Source organism: Littorina saxatilis, linkage group LG16 (genome assembly GCF_037325665.1).
Source record: "Littorina saxatilis isolate snail1 linkage group LG16, US_GU_Lsax_2.0, whole genome shotgun sequence".
NCBI lineage: Eukaryota > Metazoa > Mollusca > Gastropoda > Littorinimorpha > Littorinidae > Littorina > Littorina saxatilis.
Window position 1 is genome coordinate 18612695 of NC_090260.1, and position 17534 is coordinate 18630228.

General features: G+C 43.3%; 1 protein-coding gene across 1 annotated transcript; it reads left to right on the top strand.

Moving 5' to 3' along the window:
- The first annotated feature begins 2477 nt into the window (after window positions 1-2477).
- LOC138950575 (Kruppel-like factor 18) lies at window positions 2478-13568 on the top strand. Its single transcript, XM_070322282.1, has 3 exons — window positions 2478-2611; window positions 7470-7543; window positions 10958-13568. Exons 2-3 carry the CDS (start codon window positions 7474-7476, stop codon window positions 13294-13296), a joined length of 2409 nt encoding a protein of 802 aa, XP_070178383.1. The 5' UTR covers window positions 2478-2611; window positions 7470-7473; the 3' UTR covers window positions 13297-13568.
- Window positions 13569-17534: the final 3966 nt, after the last annotated feature.

A 17534-nucleotide genomic window follows, 5' to 3' on the forward strand; every position in this document is an offset into this window, starting at 1 on the left:
ATGCCTGTGCTTATGATTAAGAAGACTGAAGATGTTTTTTCATTTGTATTATTTTGTAGGTTGCGACTACAGTCATTCATACTGAGTTGCGGTTTATGTAAAGGTGCAAGAATAATGTTGATACGATATGTTGACAGTGACGGACCGACGAAATATGATGTTACATTTGTTGAAAGAACACGTGTGATTTTTTAGATTGAGACTCATAGAGAGTGCGTTTCGAACAGCTACGTTTTGGATAATGCCAAAAGGATTCTGTAATGTTTCGGATTTTGTTTTTGAACCACGTATGTATTCGATGAATTTGGTTGATTTTTTATGTCGACTTTTGTAAAGACTAAGATGTCTTCGAGGGGGGAATGTGAATGCCCCTGCTAAGGAGCCTTCTGTGTATTTAGATTTCTTTGTTTTGCTTGTGTGTTTTTTGTCATGCTTCTAGCTTGACTCGCATGCGACTTTCCGTGGTGGTGGCTTCCCCTCTCTTTTCTTTCACTTTTCTTTCCTTATCTCACTTTTGCCCCTATTTGTTCCCATCTTGCAGCCACCTCTGTAGGTTCGCGTGCGGGTCTAGCTTGCTCTTTATCTTTTATTTTTCTTTATTAAGTATGAGCGTCCTGGTACGACCTTTGTTTTTGTTTTGCTGACGTTAAATATTGTAACGAACAAATTTATAAACGAGAGTGTGGCCGGCGTTTTTCTGATATTAATTTCATGTGCCTGTATGGCTCACGCTGGACACCATGCTAGCCTATGGAGATTTTCCCCGGAGAGCACGGGACGCATGCTTTGTAACAGTAAAACCGTAGTAACGCGCAGTAACTTTTAGTTCACCTTTGTGGTGGATAGCCTGTATTCGCTTGAGCCTGTTTAGATTATATTGATGCTGTCAAAGGCGAGTATCCATTTCTGACGCCATGTTGCTCTTATTTACCGAATTCGTGTAATTTTCGTTTCGAATCTTTGTTTGTTATGACTTCTTTCCGTTTCTTTGTCTTCTTTCCGTTTCTTTGTCTTACGTTTTTATCTATGCAAGGGAAGAGCTGAGACTGTTCTGGTTTATTATGATTTGACTTTAAGCCAGTTTTTGTTTGCTAACCTTCTGTAAGATTTTGGTTCATGTTTGCGAGTTGTATGTGTATTTCTCCGTCCTGAAATGTTGGTCAGCTTTCCTTTCACTGCATGTCGTTTCTTGTTTAGTTAGCCTAGTGTGTCCTACGTTTATTCTATGTTAGGGTTTTCTAACATATTTTGTCTTGGTGTTCATGATAGCTTTGGTGATTTTTTCTTGTTTTGCCGCCATCTTGTTTCGGCCGCCATTTTGACGTCCATCTTTGATGTTTATGTTTTTAGAACACCTTTTATGTTTAGTTTCATGTTTAGAATTCTAAGTTTAGTTTTTTTCTTTTTATCAGTTTCCACCGCTCCGCTCTTCACGCTTCACGCTCCACGCTCCACACTCTACTGTTCTACGCTCTCACTCAAGCTAGTCATATCTACTCCACATTTTAGCATCAATTCATATTCTAAACTTAGATCAGTTTTTCCGCCACGCTCCAATATAAGTTATTTAGCTCTCCATAGGTTTATGTTTAGCTTCTTATATATTAATATTACGAACTGATTCCTGATTCCTATGACATTGACAAGTATGACCATATCCACAATAAAACTTTAATTAATTTTCCAATTCTAGTGTTCGTTTTGTTTTGTGAGCGCGTCGGTTCTTTGTAGCATCAAAATTACATCCTCCAGAATTTACATAAGTCATCTTAAAATCTTACAGCAACTCAAGGGCAAGCACAATTTATATAAGTACAGTATGCACTGACTTTGTGTTCCTGTCTTGCAGTTATTTCTGTTTACTGCTGCGTAGTTATAAGTCATTAAATCACATGTTATATTGCTGCAATATTTCGTCTTAGAAATGAAAAGTAGCAGATTGCCATCCAGAATTATATGCTTCTTATAAATACATTATATACTCGACTTTCATTGCATTCGAAGTGCGAATATCGATATCTGATTACCGTGTGCGCGCCTCAATAAATTCATGTGAACCTTTTCATATGTGACCCTCCACCACAGAATGAGTCGCATGTCACCGTCGCATGATTTTCATATTTTTACATTATCCTAAAGAGTTTTTTATGCTCTATCCAGTGGTGAAAACCGTTTTAGAAAAGAGCGAAAACTTTGTTTGAGTTATAAGCCTGTGACTAAGGTGACCCTCACGCTGTTACCATACACTATCCGGATTTTATCAAGCCTAGCGCAGAACCGCGCGAGGTGACATGCGACTCATTTCGTGGTGGAGGGTCACATATTGCGATTGCGTTTGAAAGATTTCCGTCTGTGATCCCACCCAGAATAATAAAAGTTAATTTTCCACCGCACAAGGAACTAATCAAGTAGGTGTATTGACGTCAAATATATAGAAGGGGATATTTAATTACACCATAAAACAGTATATAAAAAAGCTAACCAACAGCGCGCTCTGGGAACGAGCTTCACTCCTACCAGAGGAGACGGACCCGACCAAGGCGCGACAACCTGACAGCCACATCGCTCAACACTCTGCTCCGTCGAACGAGGATATTTAGACATCCGGCAGGTAAGGGATTCGCTTCTCTTTTTGTTGGTTTATAATGATGGTCCATTAAAATCAATTGAGAAATGGTCACACAAAATGAATATTAATTTGGATAAGACAACTGTCTTTTCACAAGTTATAAAAACAACTATTGATACTAGATTGCGGTGGTTACAGTATGGAATTGTATACAGAATGATCCCAACAAGCCGTCTGTTGTTTTGAAAAAAGATTGTAGACTCTTCACTGTGTTTCTTCTCAAGTTCTGTAAAGAAGAAGTTTGGATCATGTCTTCTGGGACTGCCCTACAGTACAGTCTTTTTGGAGGGATTTATTTTTAAAGTGGCTGCAGGAAAGTTTTTCACACTGTGCACAGTTGATTTTATCAAAGGAATTTATTATGTTTGGTTGTAAAGAGGCTGTACATTCAGACAGGGTTTCTGATTTGTTCTTGTTGCTTGCAACATATTATTTGCATACCGCAAGACTGAAAGACATGCTGCCACACATTTATATTTTTTAAGACAATTGTACAACGATTTAGAATAGAAAGATATAACGCCTTCATTAATAGCAATATTCAACAATTTAATGCTGATTGGAACAAGTACAAGGATCATTTTTGATTGATCCTGGTGGTTTTATTTTTATATTTTTGGTCTCCTATTAGGGGAAAGGCCCTAATTATCGGACGGGCGCCAAATAACGGACACGCAATATCTCAGAAATAGGAGGTCACAACAAAAAAAATTTTGCGCGAAACGATTCAGTGATATCCCCTTACACTTCGCACCAAAATAACATGGCGACTGAACGCACGCATTCTGCACGGTAAGTGGTTTTCTGTTTTTCGCACTCTCACTGTAATTTTAGACATTTGTAAACTAAGTGCAGCCAGAAGTTACGACCTTCCTAAGATGAATTGATTGGTTGAAGTAGATAGTACATACACTCTGTTAGTAAATACCATGCAATACGACATACTCAATGAACGCATTTTTCAACAGCTGCATTGTAACTCCAACTAGTTGGGTTTTCCAAATACCGTCTACCACGTGCGCCCAACCCCCTGTCCGGATTTAGGCAGTAGGTTTCCCAAAACCGGACAATTTGCCGAAAAATTCAAACCTTAATAACTTTTAAAGTATAACAGATTTTTTCAATTCTTTTCAACATGAAGGTAAAGGTAGGTAATATCTACAATAATCCGTTTTCAAAATTGCGCTATGTTATATACTTTGTGAGAAAAATGGGTTTAACCTTAAGTGTCCGTTAATTGGGGCCTTTCCCCTACACGTGTCCAGATTAAAAGCCTTCTATGTCCACAAGCCCGTTTTGTTTTAATTGAACATGTACTCAATTACTTAGACCATCATCATCTCTCTCTCTCTCTCTCTCTCTCTCTCTCTCTCTCTCTCTCTCTCTCTCTCTCTCTCTCTCTCTCTCTCTCTCTCTCTCTCTCTTTCTCTTACACCCCTTACCTGTTCGCAAACCGTCACCCATATAAATGTATGTTAAATGTATGTTTATTGTATATACGTGCCAATGTATATTTGTAAACTTGTCTGTATGTATATATACACAAATTATTAAAAAAAGCATATTACATGGAAGACTAGTACTAGCAGTCTCGACGAAAGAATAAATAATAATAATAATGGACATTTATATCGCGCTTCTCCACAGCTCGAAGCGCTTTACAAGTTCAATTTACATGTTCAATCAAAAACACAACACGATATATACAACTTATACAATTTGTCTCAGATGAAAAGGAAAAATACTCATCAAAAAGCACATATACATGCTTGCATAAAATACAAAGAATCACATTTTTATCTGGGTTAGTTTACGTTCAGACATTGTGCTTTATTACGCAAGAAAATTGTTAACCAGGTGATTTGTGTCAAACTCGGCATACCGCACACAGCGTTGAGCCCCAGAACGTGATCACGGGAAATGTTAATTACATTTTGGCGGGAGATGCGAACTGACAAAACATGTAGGGTTGTGTTTGGCTGGCAACACTGAAGGTATGTGCAGTCAATCGGTTGGATAGTTGTGTACATGTTTTGAGGGTTTATATCCTTATCAGCGACAAAAAGACAAATCGTTGCTTCAACAGTGCTCTGAGCTGAGCAGCATCTTTATCAGATATAGTTTTTATTTTTTTAATTCAGTTTTTAGGGTGGGGGGTATTCACAGAATGTGAATGCAAAGGAGAAAACTATGTGTTGACTGTTATGAAACGCATGTGGTTATTTTGTCAAGATAACAACTCGCCACTATTTTTTCTTTCTTTTGAATGTTGTTTTAATTTATAATAATAATAATAACTGGACATTTTTAATTGCCTAACCTATGGCTCTAGGCCCTTTACAAAAGAACATATACAGAATAGAACAGTTAAATGTACAACCTACATAAGACAGTTAACCATACGAACAAAAATCACCACATGTACTGTTCACACAATATTCGTATATACTATACACACTTTATATACACACATACCCAGCGAACACTTTCAACAATCATGCCAACTTTGTGGGAGAAGAGTACGTGCAGAAATGGAATGGAAAAGACATCAGGCCGGGTTGGTGTGGTATTGTGTGAAAAAGAAAGTTTTCAACTGTTGTTTGAAAGAGCTGAGAGAGGTGCAGTGTCTGACAGAGAAAGGAAGAGAGTTCCAGAGTGGTGGTGCACCACACCAGAAGGTTCTTGGTCCGTGCTGCTTCCTGTTGAAGCGCTCAACTTTTAATAGCCTGGTTGACAGGCGCTGTGGCGGGGTGGTAAGACGTCGGCCTCTTAATCGGAAGGTCGTGAGTTCAAATCCCGGCCGCGGCCGCCTGGTGGGTTAAGTGTGGACATTTTTCCGATCTCCCAGGTCAACTTATGTGCAGACCTGCTAGTGACTTAACCCCCTTCATGTGTACACGCATGCACAAGACCAAGTGCGCACGGAAAAGATCCTGTAAACCATGTCAGAGTTCGGTGGGTTATAGAAACACGAAAATACCAAGCATGCTTCCTCCGAAAGCGGCGTATGGCTGCCTAAATGACGGGGTAAAAACGGTCATACACGTAAAAATCGTGGGAGTTTGAGCCCACGAATGCAGAAGATGAAGAATAGCCTGGTGTCAGGCAATTTCTCACATAGTAGTGTTCGGCTCTACGGCATGTCCACAGACTATTATGTACTAAACTTCGGAAGAAGTAAGCTATACACACCAACAACAAACAACACTGGAAACAAAACCATCAAACTGAACTAAACTCGAAGCTAAGTTCTTGTTTTTATATTCCCATTATAACGAAAATGTTAAGAGAGAAAACCTTCATAATTAATCACCTTATATTGATATCGAAAATGTGCATAAACCAGTTTAAGTACGGATCTCCAAAAACTAACATGAAGGTCTTATTTCAGAACCAAGCTCGACTTCGAAATCTCTAGTAAAATTGAACTGTGTATAAGAATATAGATAAATAGTAGTATAGTGCTGTTAATGTAAAGTTATTTATATATATGCGCCGTGTGATGCTGTGTTGAAAACTAGTACTGTAATTGGTAATTTGTAAATTCTCGCCTTTTGTCCATCGAGCGTTGGATTAATTAACATGTTATGTATTGTCCCGCTGAAAATGGTATTATTTAACAGAAATAGGGGAACAACAACAACAACAACAACACACACACACACGCACTCACACACACACACACGCACATACATGCAAACAAACGCACAAACTACTAGACATAGCAAAGGTGAATGAAATAGCTGTAACGTTAGAGTAACTGTAGTGAAGAGAAAAAAAAAGGAAAAAAAATGTCCATCATATGAATACATGTCCAGGCTAGGTATTAAGGATAAGCGGAAAGAAGTAGAAAAATGAATAATAAAAAGACCCACAACGAAGGATGCTCCCCGCCCCCCCCCCCCCCCCCCCAAAAAAAAAGTGCTGGTTTTTGTTCAATTCACAAGTGAAGTGATCCATGGTATTGTATATGTTTTGAGTCCATTTCAAATGTTCTACTGTGTATATGTTGGTTTCTCATCATAGAAGGATCTCTCTGTCTGTCTCTCTCTGTGTGTCTCTCTCTGTCTCTGTCTGTCTGTCTCTCTGTCTCTGTCTGTCTGTCTGTCTGTCTCTGTCTGGCTGTCTCTCTCTGTCTGTCTCTCTCTGTCTCTGTCTGTCTCTCTGTCTCTCTCTCTCTCTCTGTCTGTGTCTATCTCTGTTTTGGTCTGCTCCCCCCCCCTCCCCCCGCCCCCCTCCACGAGTCAACCACTCCCCTGTCTCAAACACAAGGGGAAGAGGATTGTTCAGGAAGAGAAATGCCTTTCAGGCATCTAAATATTGAAGGTCGGGGTATTTTAGCGTTACACGTCTGTAACTTTAACCATAGACCATTTATCCTGGACCGCCAACTCGCTCTCTCTCCGCTCTTTCTCTCTATTACGAGGTAGCGCCTCTCGCATTTAGGTACGCTTACATGGCCTTTCAGAAATCAGGGGGATGTCATATCCGGTGTCGATTGTAAACATGGACGAAGTTGCCGAGGTAAGTTCTGAAAATGCTAAAATGAACTCAGCAAAAGTGCATATGGAACATGTTTTTCGATGAGTTTTGTTAAGTTTAGTTTAGAGTTTTGGAAAATCCAGTTCATTGTCGACATGTCACCTCCCATTGTCACAAATAACTGGAGCGTGCTTTCTTTTCACTGTCTTCGAATCGCTGGCCTTTCAAACCGGACGTCACGCGCCTCTGAAAGTCGAGAGTCGTAACCTCGAAGGGTCACGTGACGAGTTGGCGGTCCAGGCTATTTGGTCTATGCTTTAACACAGTATTTTATGCCGCGGTTGTCTTTCTTTTGCAGGACAATGTCTGTCGGGAAGCTGTTTGCGCTGACAGCTCTGCTGTGTGTCATCCTCCACGTGCAACTTGTACTAGGTCAGTAGTAGTAGTAGTAGTAGTGGTGGTGGTGGCAGTAGTAGTGGTAGTTGTAGTAGCAGTGGAAGTGGTAATTGTAGTAATAAGAACACAATCTCTTTTTCTGTCTTTACACAACAGAAAATAGTTTTAAGTTTGAATCACAGTTACATAACTATAACAAAAAAACCATCAAATTATATCGATTAACCCGTAGCTTAGGTATTGTGTATCATAATTCAATACCGTGTTGAATATCACTTGTCCTCTGAAACAAGATACGTTACGCTATATCATGTATCAAGAAATAATAAGCTTGTGTTGTATCTTGCTTAATGTTTACACTAAGCCACTTTGACAACAAGGCATAGTCCTGTCTATACACACAGTTCTGACTACAAGGCATAGTCCTGCCTATACACACAGTTCTGACTACAAGGCATAGTCCTGTCTATACACACAATTCTGACTTCAAGGCATAGTCCTGCCTATACACACAATTCTGACTACAAGGCATAGTCCTGCCTATACACACAATTCTGACTACAAGGCATAGTCCGGCCTATACACACAATTCTGACTACAAGGCATAGTCCTGTCTATACACACAATTCTGACTACAAGGCATAGTCCTGCCTATACACACAATTCTGACTACAAGGCATAGTCCTGTCTATACACACAATTCTTACTGCAAGGCATAGTCCTGTCTATACACACAATTCTGACTACAAGGCATAGTCCTGTCTATACACACAATTCTGACTACAAGGCATAGTCCTGTCTATACACACAGTTCTGACTACAAGGCATAGTCCTGTCTATACACACAATTCTGACTACAAGGCATAGTCCTGTCTATACACACAGTTCTGACTACAAGGCATAGTCCTGTCTATACACACAATTCTTACTGCAAGGCATAGTCCTGTCTATACACACAATTCTGACTACAAGGCATAGTCCTGTCTATACACACAATTCTGACTACAAGGCATAGTCCTGTCTATACACACAGTTCTGACTACAAGGCATAGTCCTGTCTATACACACAATTCTGACTACAAGGCATAGTCCTGTCTATACACACAGTTCTGACTACAAGGCATAGTCCTGTCTATACACACAAATCTGACTACAAGGCATAGTCATGCCTATACACACAATTCTGACTACAAGGCATAGTCCTGTCTATACACACAATTCTGACTACAAGGCATAGTCCTGTCTATACACACAGTTCTGACTACAAGGCAAAGTCCTGCCTATACACACGATTCTGACTACAAGGCAAAGTCCTGCCTATACACACGATTCTGACTACAAGGCATAGTCCTGCCTATACACACGATTCTGACTACAAGGCATAGTCCTGCCTATACACACAATTCTGACTACAAGGCAAAGTCCTGCCTATACACACGATTCTGACTACAAGGCATAGTCCTGCCTATACACACAATTCTGACTACAAGGCAAAGTCCTGCCTATACACACGATTCTGACTACAAGGCATAGTCTTGCCTATACACACGATTCTGACTACAAGGCATAGTCCTGCCAATACACACAATTCTGACTACAAGGCATAGTCCTGCCTATACACACGATTCTGACTCTGCATGATTGAGTCAATCTCCAAAATCTTACATATTCCTTTGCACCGGAGGATGTTGGTGTTGAGGATGTTGGTGTTGAGGATGTTGGTGTTGGGGATGTTGGTGTTGTGGATGTTGGTGTTGGGGATGTTGGTGTTGGGGATGTTGGTGTTGGGGATGTTGGTGTTGCGGATGTTGGTGTTGTGGATGTTGGTGTTGTGGATGTTGGTGTTGGGGATGTTGGTGTTGTGGATGTTGGTGTTGTGGATGTTGGTGTTGGGGATGTTGGTGTTGTGGATGTTGGTGTTGTGGATGTTGGTGTTGTGGATGTTGGTGTTGTGGATGTTGGTGTTGTGGATGTTGGTGTTGGGGATGTTGGTGTTGGGGATGTTGGTGTTGGGGATCTTGGGGATGGTCCACGTCAAAGCATCATTGGGCAGATGTGAGATATTAACCATAACAGTATGCAAGGGAAGGACTGTGCTTTAAGAATAATTGGTTTAAGCACAGGAACTTGTACCAAAGCGCCGGTGTAACAAGAGAAAATTACTCCCACGAGATTTTTACTCCGGAGTAAACATTTCGTACTAAAAAGTTACTCCCTTTACGAAAAAAGCACTCCCCCATTGCACGAGAAAATTACTCCCCAAGACAGGTGAGTTCCGAGTAAACATTTCGCACACAAATGTTACTCCCCTGACGAATAAATAACGAATAAATTGCTTCACCCCAACACGAGCAATTTAACTTCCCATGCCAGGTGTACGAAATTTGTACTCCCTTGTCCCCTGTAAGTCTTGGTGGTGGAAGGGGTGGAAGGAGGGTAGCGCGACATTCGTGTGCGCGAGATCACTTATTGGCATTATCCCTTCGCCCGCATCCCATTTTTGCAAACGAGATTTTTACTGGAAGTAAAAAAAATGGGGAGTAAAAATTTCGTGGAGGGAGTTCTTTTCTCGTACGAAAAGTGTACTCGGAGTAAGAATTTCGTACGAAATATTTACTCCGGAGTAAATTTTTCGTGGAGTAAAAATTTCGTGTTACACCGGTCGATCATTATTTGCTCTGAAGGGGGTGCCAAAGGTGATGAAGAAAGCTTGAAACGGAGCGAGTCGGCAAGTGCCGAGCTTCCGGCGTTATATTCCTTGTAGTGTATAGTAGTAGTAAGGTACCGTAAGGATGAAGGAGTAGAAAAATGATCGACCGGTGTAACACGAAATGTTTACTCTACGAAATATTTACTCCGGAGTAAATATTTCGTACGAAATTCTTACTCCGAGTACACTTTTCGTACGAGAAAAGAACTCCCCAAGGCACGAAAAAATTACTCCCTCCGCGAAATTTTTACTCCCCATCTTTTTTACTTCCAGTAACAATCTCGTACGCAAAAATGGGATGCGGGCGCAGGGACAATGCCAATAAGTGATCTCGCGCACACGAATGTCGCGCTACCCTCCTTCCACCCCTTCCACCACCAAGACTAACAGGGGACAAGGGAGTACAAATTTCGTACACCTGGCATGGGAAGTTAAATTGCTCGTGTTGGGGTGAAGTAATTTATTCGTTATTTATTCGTCAGGGGAGTAACATTTTTGTACGAAAGGTTTACTCGGAACTCACCTGTCTTGGGGAGTAATTTTCTCGTGCAATGGGGGAGTGCTTTTTTCGTAAAGGGAGTAACTTGTTCGTACGAAATGTTTACTCCGGAGTAAAAATCTCGTGGGAGTAATTTTCTCGTGTTACACCGGCGCTTTGATACAAGCAAAGCAACTGTTTTCCTCTCTTCAATGGCGAACAGGCCAAGCGTGACACATGGATATTACTGTTGTGTCCACAGGTACAGCATGTGGGTCACAAGTCTACAACCAGACCACACACAGCTGCTGTGGAGACCAGGTCTACAGCAAGGACACAGAGGAGCGCTGTTGCAACGCAGCTCTACTGTACAACTACAAGAATCAAAGCTGCTGCGACGGCAATGTCGTATTGGGGGGAGACAGGTACGGTTGCTGCGGGAACACGTCCTACAATATCGAGAGGCAAAGCTGCTGCAGCGGCCAGGTCGGAAAAGGCGGAGCCGGTTACCTGTGCTGTGGGCTCCAACCCTACCGGACCTACAACCACAGATGTTGCGACGGCGAGGTCTTCAAAGGAAGATCGAGGGTGACCCGGTGCTGTGGAAACAAGGGTTACAAATACACGACGCACGACTGCTGCAACGGCAACGTAGTCCCGGGTGGAAAATCCTACGGCTGCTGTGGTAACCAGTCCTACAGTTACTCCACGCAGATCTGCTGCGGCGGCCAGATGATGTCCAGATCAAACCAAACATGCTGCAATAACGTCATTCATCCAGGGGGAACGAACTACAGATGCTGCGGGGACAACCAGACCTACAATGCCGTGACGCACACCTGCTGCAAAGGACACATCGTCGCAGGTGGATGGGGTCAGTACTGCTGCGGGAACAACCTGACCTACGATTGGTCGACCCAGGACTGCTGCAACGGACAGGTCGTCAAGGGCGGAAAGGATTATATCTGCTGCGGGAACCAGACCTACAACTACTACACACAGAAATGCTGCAACGGTCACGTCGGGTCGTCGGGTGCAAGGAAGCGCTGGGGTTGCTGCGGAAACCACACTTACAGGTACAAGTCTCACGGCTGCTGCGGAGCGGAGACTAAAACACTCTACAGTAAACGGGAATACACCTGCTGCGTAGGGAAGCTGCTGTCAGGGGGGATCAATCACAAGTGCTGCGGCAACGAGTCGTACAACTCCGTGAAACGTGTCTGCTGTGAAGGCCAGGTCAAGAAAGGCGGATCTGACAGGAGATGCTGCGGGAGTAAGACTTACAGCTACAGAAACCAGACCTGTTGTAATGGCAACGTAAAGCTTGGAGGGGGGTATGAATTCAGATGCTGTGGGAACAAAACCTACAACTATAAGAATGCAAGCTGCTGTCAGGGCAAGGTCAAGCCGGGTGGATTCCTCCAGTTCCACCGTTGCTGTGGAGCCAAGACATATAATTACCGCACACAGAAATGCTGCGTTGGGAACGTGAGACCGGGTGGATTGTACTACTATTGCTGTGGCGACAAGTCCTACTACACGAGAACCGAGGGATGTTGCGGCACGCGTAGATACAACAGGACGACACACACTTGCTGTGGCGGAAAGGTCAAGGCCGGTGGAAGCTTTCACTCCTGTTGCGGGGATCGGGTCTACAACTACAGCTCACACGCCTGCTGCGGGACTCGAACCTACAACCGAACGACCAGCAACTGCTGCAGCAGTAAAATCAGACTTGGAGGAACGAATTATGGATGCTGCGGAACAAAAACCTACAACGTCACCAGCCACACCTGTTGCGGTAGGAAAATTCTACCTGGAGGAAGGGATTACCGCTGTTGCGGAAAGCAAGCCTACAACTCCAAGACTCACACCTGCTGCGAAAGAAAGAACGTCCTGACGGGAGGAACGAACCACCGTTGCTGTGGCAACCAGACGTTCAATGCCCTGACCCACGCGTGCTGTGCAGGTGAAATCAAGCCAGGGGGACAGTATTGCTGTGGATCCGAACCATACAACAGAAGCACCCACACGTGCTGCGGCGGCCAAGTCAAGCTAGGGGCGGGACCGTATTGCTGTGGTCTTCAGCCTTACAACTACAATATACAACGATGCTGCAGTAACAAGGTCGTGTCAGGAGGAGCCAAAATGTATTGCTGTGGCGCTCAGTCGTACAACTACACGATCCAGAACTGCTGTCAAAACCAGGTCATGCCAGGCGGGTACGCGCATGCCTGCTGTGGGGCGGAGGTCTACAACAGAACGTCACACAATTGCTGCAGCTACAAAGTCGTATCAGGAGGAGCCAACCATGCTTGCTGTGGAAACCAGACCTACAACTACACCTCCCAGCGCTGCTGTCAAAGCCAGGTCAAGCCGGGTGGATCAGGGCATTACTGCTGCGGGGCTGAGTCGTACGACTACAAGACACACCGCTGCTGTGGTGTCAAGACCTACAACTTCACAACACAGAGCTGCTGTGGCAGGACCGAGCCTTACGACTCCACTACTCACGGTTGCTGCAAGGCTGTGCTTTACGACATGACGTCACAGCAGTGCTGTAGCGGCCAGGTCCAGGCCAACACCACAAGCTGCCCCTAGTGACGTCACCACTCTCCATCCTGCACACGGTTGAACGGAAGATAAGACGACAGCAGTTTCACTCTAAGTGATGAAAGCTTATTTTATGCTTTTGATTTTTATCCCGCCCAAACCCCATTTCCAACCCCTGACCTTTTTAAATAAACAAAATAGAAATAACGGTATAACAAATTTTGAAAAGTTGATCCGTATTTAATGAATTAAGTCTAAAAAGTAAAAAAACTGTTGAAATTGTAACAAAAAGGGACAATAAATTCCACGTGCAAAGATTACATGCACATCGTCTGGTTTGAAATGTCAGAGCCACAGTCACGAGTTGTTCGTCAGTGTGAATGGTGAGATTATCAGTGTGCTGAGATTGTCAGTGTGGTGAGATTGTCAGTGCAGTGAGATTATCAGTGCGGTGAGATTATCAGTGTGGTGAGATTATCAGTGCAGTGAGATTATCAGTGCGGTGAGATTATCAGTGCGGTGAGATTATCAGTGTGGTGAGAATATCAGTGTGTTAGGATTATCAGTGTTGTGAGATTATTAGTGCGGTGAGATTATCAGTGTTGTGAGATTATCAGTGTGGTGAAATTATCAGTGTGGTGAGATCGTCAGTGTCACAGTCATGTATGTGTGTGGTAATGTATAAGTGTCAGTCATATATTTATATACGACTTGTGTGTGTGTGTGTGTGTGTGTGTGTGTGTGTGTGTGTGTGTGTTCGCGATGCACGGCCAAAGTTCTCGATGTATCTGCTTCAAATTTGGTGGGCATATTCAGGTAGACCCCGGACACAACCTGGTCGATGAGAATTTTCAACACGTGCTCTCAGCGCTCAGCGCTGAACCGCTTTTGGTTTTTCTGTTCATCTTCCCAGATCCATTCCCAGTAACTCTTTCTTATCTTCTCCAGTGTTTTGCGTTTATCTCCCTTCCTTCGTGTGGCGTCAATCCATATTCCCGTTACTATTTTTAGAAGGTCACTGTCCGCAACGCTTTCATCCCGGCGAAGCCGGATATTCATGTTACTATTTTTATAAGGTCGCTGTCCACAACGCTTTCATCCCGGCGAAGCCGGGTATTCCTCTACTTCTTCCCGGCAAAGCCGGGTATCATTTGGCTCTACTTCTTTCCGGCGAAGCCGGGTACCCGGCGAAGCGGGTATTCATTCTAGTATATTTATAGACTAGATGAATACCCGCTTCGCCGGGTAGCCGGCTTCGCCGGGAAGAAGTACTTAGAGCCGTACGCCGGCTTCGCCGGGTCCGAACAATGGACCCGCCAAGCTTAGGTCCCTCCCAGATTCGTGGAATGGGAACAGCACGAAAATGATTCAGTGGCCATAATGCCATTCCTGACCATATCGAGTCCCATCCTTGTCGACGAATGTAACTGTGTTAATCACCTTTGGAGGCGAACTCCACTCAAACAGGATTGAGCAATTTAGAGCTTTTCTCTAAGCCCTTTTGAACTGTTATGGCTTCTCAAAGGAAGGCCAGTACATACAAATACACAAAAGCCACCAGACCACATCACAAACAGAACTGAACAATCCACAGGTGTTGCCCACATAGAGAGAGAGACACACACACACACACACACACACACACACACACACAAACACAGAGAAGCCGTATATATAGAGAAATAGATGACAGTGTATTTTGCGCGTGGCTATAAATTGATTCGACCTTTGCACTTTTACAGTGAGGATAATTTACGGGTCCAATTTACGTTCTGGACACTGCGGTGACCTTCTAAAAATAGTAACAGAACGCCGGGAATATCCGAAGATGCCCCCTCATACTATAGTGCACAATACGAAGGAAGGGAGGTAAACGCTGAAAACATGGAGAAGATAAGGAAGAGTTACTGGGAATGGTAAAATAAACAGAAAAACCAAAATCGGTTCAGCGCTGCGCGCTGAGAGCACGGTATACCTGAATATGCCCACCAAACTTGAAGCAGATCCATCGAGAATTTTGGTCGTGCATCGCACACACACACACACAGACACACAGACACACATAGACACACCCACACACACACACCCACACACAGACAGACAGACAGACACAAGTCGTATATATATATAGATAGACACACCCACACACACACACACATTCACACACACACACACATACACACACACACACATAGACACACACACACTCACATACACACACCCACACAGACACACACACACATATAGACACACACACACATATAGACACACACAATCATAGACACACACACATATAGACACACACACATACACACACACATAGACACACACACACACAAACACACACACACACATTGACACACACACACACACAGACACACAGACACACATAGACACACCCACACACACACACCCACACACATATAGACACACACATACACACACACAAACACACACACACACACAAACAAACACACACACACACACACACACACACTTTAAATTGTAAGATTTTTTTCCCAAACCCCTTTATCGCCTGCAGTGCCGCCGACTTTCCGAAAGCGGCCAGCCAGAGTATTGTCTCTCCTTGCCCCTCCCTCCCCCCACCCCTTCGTTTTGCCTGCAATGGCACTGAGGCTAGCAAGGGCAGTTAGTACAACAAGGAACTTAGTCGATAAATATCGACAGGGGGCCGACAAATGGTTTACATGTGAAATGTGTGTATATGGGTGTGGGTCTGAAACAAACAAACAAACAAACCATGTGAACCCCTCCCCCCTCCCACCGCTCGCGGGCTGAACGACTGACGTCACATGTCGCTTCGGTCTTTTCCAGAAGAACACCGCGTGTACATAATACACAATTCGATCGCGTAGCACTGCCAATGCACATTTTCGCAACGAAAACCGTGCTTCTTGTGTGTTAAATCTGAAAGCAATATAATGGAACGAACAATTGAAAACTGATATCACGTTACTAAACTCCCAAAAGTAATAAATTACTTCTGACTGCGGTACACAATACATTTTCAAAGCAATTTTTATTATTTTCAAGACATAAAAAATACAACGGAAGAAAAATGCAAGCAATAACAATTTTTTTTAAAGTACAGACTAAATACTGAAGCTCTCTATTTCTCTTTAGTATGTTGGATTCAGGTGTACTTACTCACATGTAGTTGCAGATAGATACAGATTCAAACACGTGTCGAGCGTAAAACAAAAAGTGAAACTAGAGAATAACATGAACCTGAAAACTTTTAAAATATTTGTACCCAGCACCAAGAGAGATTATTGTAAAAAAAAATGTAATACAAAGTGTCTGTGTTCTACAAAAGACAGGAGAATTTACATAGCAACATGCTTGTAAATCACTGAGCACCAACAGTTAAAAATCACTATCGCTCACCTCATGCAGACTGAAATGCAAACCTGCACACATACATACACACAAACAAGGGGGGAGCATCCGTGGACTGCCACTAATGATATGATCAACTGCATATGTAGCTAACTTTGCCCGTCTTACAGCTTGTTAATGTTAGTGTCACTGGTACGCAACCTGTTCTTCATGCTCTACTCTTTCCACCCGCGCTGCACTTTGTCCATCATTGACATTGTCCTCGCTTGTGGTGGACTCGGATTTAAAAAAAAAAGCAGGACAGCATTTTCGAAAACATTTTCTTGCACTTTCAAAGAAATGTCAAATGCATAAACTGTGTCATAAAAAAGCACAGGCACTGTATCATTGGTTTTCCACTGTTGCAGAAAGTCCTTGTCATCAGCTTTCATTTTGGCAGAGCAAGCGACACCCACAGTCCGACGAAAAATGTCCTCCATGTCAAGGAACATTTGCACAATGTTGTCTTTGACAAATGTCAGTCCTCCTCGGTTAAGCACCGTTGTCATGTCAGTTGAAGAATCACAATCACTTTCTGACAGCTCACTGAACCTCAGTGCTTCTAAACAGCGCAGTTTCTCGTATCTGTATGCACCTTTCTTGAGGCCCCAAACTTTCTTTTTTAGTTTCTTCACCACACTCCCAGCAACATACCTGATCACATCCTTCTCCCCCTCACACACTGGCACCGGTCGGTCATTCGCGTTGTCTTCCTGTTTGCACCCATAGGTTGCTTCGACCAGCCTTTCAAACATCCTGAGGCAAATGGAAGCTGATGCATGAGTCGACTTGGTGACCTCTGTAATGCTTGCATGGCTTGCGTAGTACAATGCAAAATACTTTGAGTGAGCCTTTTCCTTGGCTGCGTTCCGAAACTTCCCTCGTAG

Bases quoted from the DNA above. Each gene is read 5' to 3' on its own strand.
- LOC138950575 (XM_070322282.1), top strand. From the start codon at position 7,474: ATGTCTGTCGGGAAGCTGTTTGCGCTGACAGCTCTGCTGTGTGTCATC. The intron at 7,544-10,957 runs GTCAGTAGTAGT...TTGTGTCCACAG, and splicing joins CCACGTGCAACTTGTACTAG to GTACAGCATGTGGGTCACAA.